General features: G+C 36.9%; 1 protein-coding gene across 1 annotated transcript in view; it reads right to left on the reverse strand.

Annotated features, from left to right (window-relative positions):
- LOC131108714 (cadherin-7-like) overlaps nt 1–11,412 on the reverse strand; it is a 132,678-nt gene extending 121,266 nt beyond the window's left edge. Inside the window, exons 1-2 of the mRNA XM_058059942.1 lie at nt 11,155–11,412; nt 2,716–3,303 (exon numbers count right to left, since the gene is read on the reverse strand). Of these exons, the coding sequence (XP_057915925.1) occupies nt 2,716–2,970 (255 nt within the window). The 5' untranslated portion in view covers nt 2,971–3,303; nt 11,155–11,412. The remainder of the gene's footprint in view (nt 1–2,715; nt 3,304–11,154) is intronic.
- Nucleotides 11,413–12,397: the final 985 nt, after the last annotated feature.

The following is a 12,397-nucleotide window of genomic DNA, read 5'->3' on the forward strand; positions in this document are numbered from 1 at the left end:
CCAAGCTGAGAGGACATTTATTGGCTCTCAGACCTTGCAAACATTGTGCTGTGACAGGAATTTTACCACCACAAAAAAAAAAAAAAAAATGATTTGCTCGGTCATTTGTCGGTTTTGTTGCTTATCCCGAAATGAGGGAGTCGGTTTTAAAGCAGTGAAAGATGGACTACACGAGGTAGAAAATGGGAAAACGGGATATGTGAGTAGTTTATCGATGGAATCACTTAGAGTGCATCTTAAAACATTACCGCCACTTCCGATTTATTTAAAGGGGGAAAATATAAACATGATGTGTGGAGGTCTTGGAATGGAGGTGTTCCGAGATAGAACAGGATGAAGAAATAACCTCCATTTGAACTCATCAACGATATCCTCATCAGTCTTTGGAAGCATTCCCACGACACGACACCCCCCCCCCCCCCCGTTCTTGGCAAGACAACGCAGCAGAACAATAGGATGGTCCAATGTAACCAAATATTCCAGCTGGAGACGCTAATCCGGTTCAGAGCCAGCAAGGAAATGGGCTTTTGCGAGAGCAGACCCGGCAAATACCCGCCGAGGAGGTTGATGATCCCGCAGATGAGCGGAAAGACGGAAAAAGTAATTTAATAATAAGACCAGAAAATTCCGTGAGATAACGGGGATCTGGAGTGAGCTTCCAAGGACCCATCTGGCCCGCTAGTGCACAGACTGAACACACATTTACACACTCACAATGGCCGACAGTGACATCAGCACAAACATTTATTGTACACATAACACTGGACTGTCGCTTCTGTTGCTTTTAATTTCAGCGCCGTTTGCTTACCTTTAAGCAGGTGTACACAAAAAAATACTTAAGGAATTTCCAAATGCACGAATGGAGGGGTGGGGGTGGGGCAAAGAAAGAAACCATCATATTTCGGTGCAGGTCTTGTTCACTTACATTTACACCAATGGTGTCCATAGTAAAGCCAGGAATAAAGTTGTAATTTTTGGTCAATGAGGTTGAAAAAAAGTTATAATACTGTATTACCGTAAGAACATTAACATATTGTGAGAATATCGTTAAAAAAAGTTGTATTTGTAAAAATAATTCTGAAAAAAAACATGCAATGTAAGAACAAAAGCTTCTTATTAATAATTTATATTTTTTAACATAGTACAAAACATTTTCTTTTTTTTTTTTTAATTAAAAAAAATAAATAATTTTTCACAATATGGTGTCCATAGTAAAGCCTGGAATAAAGTTGTAATTTTTGGTAAATGAGGTCGAAAAAAGTTATAATACTGTATTACTGTAAGAACGTCAACATATTCTGAGAATAACGTTAAAAAAAAGTTGTATTTTTAAAATAATTCTGGAAAAAAAACAGGCAATATAAGAGCAAAAGCTTCCTACTAATAATATATTTTTTTAACAAAAAAACTTTCGTTTTTCTTTTTTTTTTTTTTTTACTAATTTTTCACTATATGGCGACATCCCAGCTATGAAATATAATGATAATATTTTTTTTAATAACTGGTTAAAAAAAACACACAATGTAAGAACAAAAGCTTCCTACTAATAATATATATATTTTTAACATAGTACAAAAAAACTTTCATTTTTCTTTAAAAAAAAAAAAAAACTTTCATTTTTCACTATATGGTGTCCATAGTAAAGCCAAGAATAAAGTTGTATTTTTTGGTAAATTAGGTTGAAAAAAAGTTATAATACTGTATTACCGTAAGAACATCAATATATTCTGAGAATAATGTAAAAAAAAAGTTGTATTTGTAAAAATAATTCTGAAAAAAACACACAATGTAAGAACAAAAGCTTCCTACTAATAATATATATTTTTAACATAGTCCAAAAATCTTTCATTTTTCTTTAAAAAATAAATTAATTATTTTTTCACTATATGGTGTCCATAGTAAAGCCGGGAACAAAGTTTTTTGTAAAAAAAAAAAAAAAAATTGTATTTGTAAAAATAATTCTGAAAAAAACACCCAATGTAAGAGCAAAAGCTTCCCACTAATAATATATATTTTTAACATAGTCCACAAAACTTTCATTTAAAAAAAAAAAAAAACAACAAAAAAAAAACTTTCATTTTTCACTACATGGTGTCCATAGTAAAGCCTGGAATAAAGTTTTTTGTAAAAAAAATATATATATTTGTAAAAATAATTCGCACGCAAACACGCAATGTAAAAACAAAAGCTTCCTACTAATAATATATATACGTATATTAACATAGTCCAAAAAATTTTCATTTTTCTTTTTTTTTTTAAATTCATTTTTCACTATATGGCGACACCCCCACTACGAAATATAATGATAATAATTTTTTAAAAATATAACAAGTTAAAAGTCTGCTGTATTTCTGCTCTTTTTTTGTTTGTTGTTGTTAGAGTTGTTACCATGGCAATGTGAAGTATGACTGTACTGTATGCAGCAGGATTAATGATGCCTGCTTTCACTTTTTCAAATATTTCTTCCACTGCAGTGCGCACACACACACACACACACACACACATACACACACATACTGGGTGCTACCTGAGGACGCCTGAGAGTCAACATATGTCGCTTATGCTGCATTAGCCACTTTGTCTGCCTTTTCATTTAAACGTCGCTGTTGAAGGATTAATGGTTTATTTACTATTATAGTACACATTAATGTGGTTTATTACACATTTTATACGATGATTTATTGATTCGCCGACAAAAAAACACGAATCGCTTACCTTTCCGACGTAGAGAGGCTCGTTCCCCGTGTACTCCTCTAGCACGAAGAACTGGTTCCATACCCAGCTGCGTTTGTGCCTATGCAGGTCCCCCCGGGAGGTTGCATCAGGGTGCAGCAGGGACTCGTCGGCGTCCCCAGAGCCGCCACCGCCATCGGGCCCCGAGCAGCCCCCCTCTCGAACGGGAAGCAGGAGGCCCAGGAGCGCCAGGAGAGCCAAGGCTCTACGTACGCCTGAGCGGCACCACACCATCATCTGCGTCCCCCCCCCTTCTTTGTCCCCGCTCTGCTCCAAAAACACTCTCCGGCCAGAAGAAGTAAAATAAATAAATAAATAATTAAAAAAAAAATCTGAAATGTCAAAACCCCTTAGGGTTTTTTATATCCGCACAGTCCACAAGCTCGTTTCACCACGGTGCAGTCAAGCTCGGCATTCTGCTGCGCCCGTCTGCATTTTTTTCCCCCGATTGGAGACTAAAAGCGAAGTAATTCCTTCCACTTGGGCACTGGGGAGTTGACATTAAAGATGGCTAACAGGGTCAGCGGCGGCCAAGGAGGTTCTCAACGCCAAGCCCCCGATAATTGGCACCTATCAGAGCAGAGAAATGACGGACAAGGAGAGACAACATCACGTTATTATTAGTGTATTATTATTATTATTACTGTTACTTTATACACTTTAACTCAATCACTACCACAATAATTATTATTTATAAAACATGGCCACCGTCAAGCAAAACTTTTTTGAAGGCCCGCTTAACCTGTAGGCTGCACGGTGGTCATGTGGTTAGCACGCAGACCTCACAGCTAGGAGACCGAAATTCAATTCCACCCTCGGCCATCTCTGTGTGGAGTTTGCATGGGTACTCCGATTTCCTCCGACATTCCAAAAACATGCTAGGTTAATTAGCGACTCCAAATTGTCCACAGGTATGAATGTGAGTGTGAATGGTTGTTTGTCTATTTGTGTCCTGTGATTGTATATAACAGTATAGTGTATAAAAATATTATATATAAGTCACTAAAGTCATCATACAGCAACTTCACACTCAAATATACAAACATGTACCAATATGAATATTAAAAAAAACAACTCCTTAAAATTTTTCCCATACTGTATTACATCTGAGCAACACATCATTGGAGTGCTGCAATGACGTTAGCCCCTCTCTGGGCTCCTCAAATAAAGACACACATCATCAAAAGTATAAGATGCAGATGTATTTACTACACTAAAACGGTCTGAAAGTTTAATGAATGTTAAGGAATGTTTCTTCCCACATTCCAAAAACATGCTAGGTTAATTAGCGACTCCAAATTGTCCATAGGTATGAATGTGAGTGTGAATGGTTGTTTGTCTATATGTGCCCTGTGATTGTATATAACAGTATAGTGTATAAAAAATATTGTATATAACAATATAACAGTCACTAAAGTCATCATACAGCAACTTCACACTCAAATATACAAACATGTACCAATATGAATAAAAAAAAACTACTTAAAAAAACAAGCTTTGTCTGAGGGTTCCTACACACAGCTGCTGATATCCGCTGGAGAAGAGCATTGAGGGGTGCTAGTGGATCCAACTGGTTTACAGGTCTTAAAAAAAAAAGAGGTGTGTCCTTGACCTGCTGTCACCTGGTGGGTGGTGGGGGGTCGGGGTCAGGGGTCACCTGAATCCGCCATGCCAGCAAGCAACAACAAAGGCCAGTCAGCTGACTCCAATTATCAGGCTGCACCTCAGCAAGGTCATCATTGTGTCACATGTCACCGCCAAGGAGTCACATGACCTGAGTGGGCCAAATTAAAAATAAATCCGAGCCGTCAGCATGAACCTCTGATGCTCCACACTTGTCTTTGTGTTCCCGCCTATGGGGGACACTTCCAAGCGTGTGGCTGGTGACCACTTAAGCGGGGGGGAGGGGGCATCAAGAAGCCCACCGAGGACGCTCAATGGGGGCCGGGGCTGAGATCACGCACTTTCTTCCTTTCTTCAGGGTCCTGGAAATGTCATGTAAACTCCAGGAGGTCATGTGAGAGGAGACATTTGGAGGTGTGGACAACACGCAACACTGTGGAATGAACTATATGACCATATCACGACACTTATTGGTACTTTCTCAGCACAACAGGACAATAGGGAAAATATTACTTTGTATTATTACTTTTAACTGACTTTCTCCTAAACAACAACAGAACAAACAATCATGGAAGAAATTGGGAGGGAAAATACTATGTTGGTTCCTTTCCACAAACAAAACAATGCTGGTAAATAGGGGTGATTTCAAAACAATAGCAGAATTTTAAAAAATTATGGACAAAAAATTTTGAAAAAAAGAAAAAAATATATAATTTTTTTCCAAAAAACAGCAGAATAAAAAAAATAATGGACAAAACCATTAAAAAAATACGAAGAAAATACTATGTATACAATACTGGAAAATGAGGGGGGGGGGGTGTTGTTGATATTCCGAAACAATAGCAGAATTTTAAAAAATTATGGACAAAAAAAAAATTCTTATTATTTTTTTCCAAAACAACAGCAGCATAAAAAAAAATTATGGACAAAAACATTTTAAAAATACTATGTCAGTTCTTTTCCCCAAAAAATGGGAAATGGGAAAATGAGGGTGGGGTAATCCAAAACAATAGCAAAATTAAAAAAAAATTATGGACAAAATTTAAAAAAATATATATTTTTTTTCTTATTATATTTTTCCAAAACAACAGAAGCATAAAAAATTATGGAAAAAAACATTAAAAAAAACTACTATGTCAGTTCTTTTCCCCAAAAAATGGGAAATAGGAAAATGGGGGAGGGACGTATTCCAAAACAATAGCAGAATTTTAAAAAATTATGGACAAAAAAATTTTGATAAAAAAAAAATATTTTTTGTTATTATCCTTTTTCCAAAACAACAGCTGAATAAAAAAATTATGGACTAAACATTAAAAAAATGATTAGTTATTTTAGTTATTCTTTTTCAAAAACAGCAGAATAAAACAGTAGCGTGTGGGGGAGGGGGGGGGGGGGTAGGTACTTCTATCTTTCCAAAACAGTGGAATAAAAAAAATTTTGACCAAGAAATTTTGAAAAAAATATATATATATTTTTTCCCAAAACAACAACAGAATAAAAAAATAGTGGATGGGTGGGGGGTGTTGTTGTTACTTTTTCCAAAAAATTGGGAAAAAAAATAGGAAAAAAATTATTTTTTCAAAACAACAGTACAAAAAAAAATGTGTCATGTGAGAGGAGACATTTGGAGGTGTGGACAACACGGCAACCTTAAACGCCTCACTTGAGTCTGGTTTATGTTCGATATTTGGACATCTTCAACCGTGAAGCCCACCGCTGCCTGCACGCACCACTCTGCAGCTGCATGACAATTTCATGTCGGAGGTGGAAAGTGGAGCAGATGTAGCCGCCGGGCAACAGGAGTGTCCAAGGTATGTGGAGGTGGAGGTGGAGGATGGGCACAAAGGGTCAGCTCCATCCTCACACAACACAAACACACACACACAAACACGCACAACACAAACACACATGGATCGCATCCACTCATGAGGATCCAAGGAGAGAATGCGGGCCGGGGGAAAACTGGCAAACAAAAGGCGCTAATGTGACAAGTGTCTTTCCCACCCCGCCGCCGTCGACGCGCCTCTTTTGCTGATGCCAAGTGATTGGCACTAAGCAGAGTATAAGATAGCATAAATACTCCACAGCGGAGGCACAAAGTAAACACTCCAGAAGGGGGGGGGGGGTTGGAATACCTTGCAGGGAACGTGGGAGGAAAGTCTTAGAATAAGGGCCTAGGGCTGGAAAAGTCTAACAATTAATTAGTAGATTAATGTTGATGTTGTACACAAATGGAGGTCAGAATGTACCCTGATTGTGTACCCACTTTGCTTTTTCTTTGGCTTTTTTTCCGGGAACACTTATTCCAACAAAAAGGAGCAGAATAAAATGCATGTTTGTGTTGAAATGTATTATTTTTATATGGAAAAATAATCACCACCATACATTAGTTGCTATCAAATTTTAAATATTTTTTTTCCCTAATTGAAACGATGCATTCACTGGTCACACCAGACTTGACAACACAACGGGCACAATAATCCAGAATAAACCTAACTTCCTGTCCACCAAAAACACATTTACAGCAACACACGCAAACACTTATTTTATTTATATCCACTCTATTGGGTAATAGAAGCATAAATGTGACTATAGGGGTGTTATTTCATGTCTAGAGGGCTCTAATTTTTTTTCCATTCTCTAACTACAAAACCATTCCAGGATGGTTTTATCAAACTGTGGCAGGAGCAGCAATAAATTATATGCAAGTGATCAAATTAATTAATTCATGACAATTAATTAACTCCAGGCTGCACAGCGGTTGAGTGGTTAGCGGCCAGACCTTACAGCTATGAGACCCGGATTCAATTCCACCCTCAACAGTCAAAATGGCCTCAAAACTCGCATCGACTTGACTTAAACACAAGCTTTCACCCTTGCTTCGGCGGTCCCTGAAGGCATCGTTGTTGCTGTGAAATGCCAAAATAGTGTATGAGGCATATTGAGGAAACAATCCTTACTTAACGCTCACTTTTATTGAAAATGTTGATCACCAAATACTGTTTTGGCTGAAGGGCAATCGAGTGGTTAGCACGCAGACCTCACAGCTAGGAGACGCGGGTTCAATTCCACACTCGGTTATCTCTGTGTGGAGTTTGCATGTTCTCCCCGTGCATGCGTGGGTTTTCTCCGGGTACTCCAGTTTCCTCCCACATTCCAAAAACATGCTAGGTTAATTAGCGACTCCAAATTGTCCATAGGTATGAATGTGAGTGTGAATGGTTGTTTGTCTATATGTGCCCTGTGATTGACTGGCCACCTGTCAAGGGTGTACCCCGCCTCTCGCCCGAAGACAGCTGGAATAGGCTCCAGCACCCCCGCGACCTTCGTGAGGATAAGTGGTAGAAAATGAATGAATGAACTTAAATTGGGTTTGTGTAATTGTCAGGGACACAATTTGAGTGTTAAGTTGATGTGTGATGAATTTAATTTAATGTTACTAAAATGTCAGTATGATGACACCATTGTTTCTATACTGTTATATAACGACTTCCTGCGACTTCCATTGGGTTGTCAAGGTCGTTGTGGCTCCAGCACCCGCCGCGACCCTCGTGAGGATAAGTGGTAGAAAATGAATGAATGAATGAATGAACTTAAATTGGGACATGTTTGTGTAATTGAGTGTCAAGTTGATGTGTGATGAATTTAACATTCAACAAAAATGTCAGTGGGCGGCACGGCACGGCGGTCGAGTGGTTAGCGCGCAGACCTCACAGCTAGGAGACCAGGGTTCAATTCCACCCTCGGCCATCTCTGTGTGGAGTTTGCATGTTCTCCCCGTGCATGCGTGGGTTTTCTCCGGGTACTCCGGTTTCCTCCCACATTGCAAAAACATGTACCCCGCCTCTCGCCCGAAGACAGCTGGGATAGGCTCCAGCACCCCCCGCGACCCTTGTGAGGAAAAGCGGTAGAAAATGAATGAATGAATAATTAACTCCATTAACTATGAGGACAAAAAATCCAAAGACGCTATTCGGCGTAAAATAGATTTTTGTCTATGGAAAAGTTACCTTATTTCTCCCCATGGGGGGCATTATTGTCCTCTACCCAAAATACAAGCATTCCTTACTCCCAAATTGTGTTTTCCCAGATATCATTCAACCCCATCATCAGTCAGACAACATAACCTTGGTCTGGACGTCCTGCGGCAGGCAGACAGACAAGCAGGCAGGCGGTGGGAGGAAAGACGAGTGTCAAAGCCGTGACACTGAATGAAGTGAAAATGTGAGATAAAGCGGGCCAACGTAAAGCCTCGCAGTCGTCCCCGGGCTGCGTTTCGCTTACACACAGAGTTCTAATCCCATTTAGCAGTCGCACAACAGGATTACCAGCGCCACAGGGGGCGGTGGGGGAATGGGGAAAATGGGGGTCGACGGTTGGGGGGGCAGGGGGACCACTCATCATACACTTCCTCTGATAAATGGCATCCTCCAATATTATGTGTCTGTTATGAACATGTCCAGACAAGTGGGCGGGCAAGTGGGAATCGAACTTGTGGCACTGAGGTCAGCCGGTGAGCTGATTTGACGAGAGATGGTGGAACCTCGCCGTCTTCGCCAACAAGAGTCAGACATCCATTTCTAATTTAGAATGATTTTGCATCGTTTCTGCATGTAAATGTATAATTAGTCTCTATAAAATATATATTTTATTTTAAAAATATTAATATTAATTATATTAATATTAAATATATATAATATATTAAAAATAATAATTAAAATATATATTGATATAAAATATTAATATAATATATATAATTATTAAAATTGTGTTAATATAAAATATATAATAATACTTTATAAAATGTATATTTTATATAATATAATATTTGGCTGGCTGGAAGGTTTTAATTGGATTTACATGATAAATTATATTAATATTGAATATACATTAAAATAATAATAAAAATTATATTACTATAAAATATTAATATAATGTATAGAATTATTAAAATTATATTAATATAAAATATAAAATAATATTTTATAAAAAACATATTTTATATAATATAATATTTGGCTAGCTGGAAGGTTTTAATTGGATTTACATGATAAATTATATTCATATTGAATATCTATTAAAATAATAATTAAAATTATATTACTATAAAATATTAATATAATATACAGAATTATTAAAATTATATTAATATAAAATATAAAATAATATTTTATAAAAACATATTTTATATAATATAATATTTGGCTAGCTGGAAGGTTTTAATTGGATTTACATGATAAATTATATTCATATTGAATATCTATTAAAATAATAATTAAAATTATATTACTATAAAATATTAATATAATATATAGAATTATTAAAATTATTTTAATATAAAATATATAATAATATTTTGTAAAAAATTATTTTATATAATATAATATGTGGCTGTCTGGAAGGTTTTAATTGGATTTACATGATTTCCTTTGCTTCGCTTTTTTTACGTTTCTGACAATTTGGAAGAATTCCGTAACAAAAAAAACGAGGTAACGCTGCATTCCAAACCAAAATCTCATCTGCTGTATTGAATACAAATATTATTTTAATACACACACACACACAGAGAGAGACAGCACTTCGAATACATTTTCTTTTCCGTATTTATCATTATCATATTTAATTTATGTTTTTTATTGTTATTTTAACACTGGTTATTGTCATCAGAGGCGGCTGACCCAGTGGGCAAAAGGGGCAAATGCTAAGGGTGTCGTAGCCTCCAGGGGGCGCCTAAAAATACACCATCAATATGATTCACATTGAGTATTTTGTATAGGTTTTTAGTTTTATTTAGTTTTTTATAAAAAGTTACTGCATAGTGTACCTTTATTAGGTATTTAAATTATTATTATTATTATTTATTCACTTTTTTGGAATATTTATATTATATATCAGATATTTGTGTGTATTTTTGTGGCATTTATTAAGTATCGATGTATGCTCCCAGTCCAATTGAACGCAACAGGTTTGGGGCTATCGTGTTCACAAACGCAGCATTTTTAAAAAAATCGATAACATAACAAGCATCAAGACGGCGTTAATGATCTTTACATGGGGGCACGTTGAGGACACCGGGTCTAGGACCCCCCCTCCCCCCTCTTTGGCCACAAAGACCCGCTTTGATTCCAGTAAGGTGGGGGGGGGGGTTCTTTTGGATTTTTATCACGTGTTGAGGTGAATGCGAGTAACAGAGATTCTCGGAAAAAGGGAAGTTGGAATCATGCATGGTATTCGCCGTTGGGGGGGGGGTCGGGGGGGTTCATTTATTCGTTGTAGTCATCAAGGTAGAGTGGAATGTTAAAAAGTGTCGGAATAGTGGATAGTATTCCTTTTCTCCTTATGGAAGAACAATAAAAATAAACATTGGATGCATTTTCCCACACACAAAATATTAATATTTTGCAAAATGTAATTTTTATATAGATTACATATGTTTTTTTTATCCCAGTATGGATGATCGGGGGTTAGTGGAAAAAGAGTCAAGGATGCGAGATGACCGCTGCTGATGCTGATGCTGCATGGGACACGCGTGTTGCGCATCCATCAGTGCACAGCTGTCAGAGTGCCTTGTCACTAATAAAAAAAAAAATAATAAAAAAAAGGGTGGGGGGGTAGGAAAAGTTCTGCACCTGTTCCTCATGTTCTTGAACGCATCTTATCTATCTCACCGGGAATGTGCTTATCAATGGCCGCTTTAGAAGACCACAAGCGCAGAAAAAAAAATAAATAAAAATGTCATCAGAATACTAATTACACAGCAAAGCAACAGAAGCCATAAGAAAAAAAAGCAACACTCACCATACAGAAAGAAGAAGTTCCTCGGAGGATGGAAGGAAGTTGACTACAGCCCGAGTGAGGAGTAAGGAGGCGAGAGGAGGAAGAAGAAGAAGAAGAGTGCGTCACGTTGAAGAAGTTGTCGTGAATAAGCTCCTCAATGAGGTTCTGGGGATGGTTCCCTTCTCACTGTTGCTGCTGATGATGCTGATGATGCTGCTGTCGGATGGAGCCGACCGAGACTCAGCCTTGTCGGGGATGTGACTCGACGACAGAGCCTCCCCCCCCTACTACCACCACCACCACCTCTCCTCGCTCTCTCACTCTCTCTCTCGCTCTCTCTCTAAACCCTGCGCAGTGCTGCCTCCTCCTCCTCTTCTTCCTCCTCCTCCATGCAAGGATGACCACCAGCTGTGTGCAAACCATAATATTTTATATGACTGTCATTTGAAAGTAATCAACTATATGACTATATTACGGTACTTTTTGGGTACTTTCTCAGGACAACAGGACAATAGGGAAAAATATATATATATATATGAGTTTTAACTGACTTTCTCCCAAACAACAACAGAACAAACAATCATGGAAGAAATTGGGAGGGAAAATATTATGTCAGTACCTTTCCCCAAACAAGACAATACTGGAAAATGGAGAGGAGGTGTGTTTAGGATTTTTTTCCCAAAACAAAAGCAGAATAAATAAAAAATTATGCACAAAAAATGTAGAAAAAAACAAATTTTTAGTTATTTTTTTCTAAAAAAAAAAAAAACCCCAGCAGAGTAACTAAAAATTATGCACAAAATTTTTTGAAAAAAAACACATTTTTAGTTGTTTTTTTCAAAACAACAGCAGAATAGAAAAAAATTATGAACAAAAAAATGTTGAAAAAAAATACATTTTTAGTTATTTTTTCTAAAACAACAGCAGAATAACTAAAAATTATGCACAAAATTTTTTGAAAAAAACACATTTTTAGTTATTGTTTTTCAAAACAACAGCAGAATAGAAAAAAAATTATGGACAAAAAAATTTTGAAAAAAAAAATGTTGTTATTTTTTTCCAAAACAACAGCAGAATAAAACAATAGGGTGGGAAGAGGCGGGGGTGTTGTTACTTTTTCCAAAACAATTGAAAAAATATTGGTATTTTTCCAAAACAACAGTACAAAAAAAACAAAAACTGAAAAAAATTGGGAAAAAAAATCCTTTTTTTTTTACTTTTCCAATAATGGAGGAAAATTGAAATGAAACGCATTTTTACTTAC

This window comes from Doryrhamphus excisus, chromosome 21 (genome assembly GCF_030265055.1).
Source record: "Doryrhamphus excisus isolate RoL2022-K1 chromosome 21, RoL_Dexc_1.0, whole genome shotgun sequence".
NCBI classification, from domain to species: Eukaryota; Metazoa; Chordata; class Actinopteri; order Syngnathiformes; family Syngnathidae; genus Doryrhamphus; species Doryrhamphus excisus.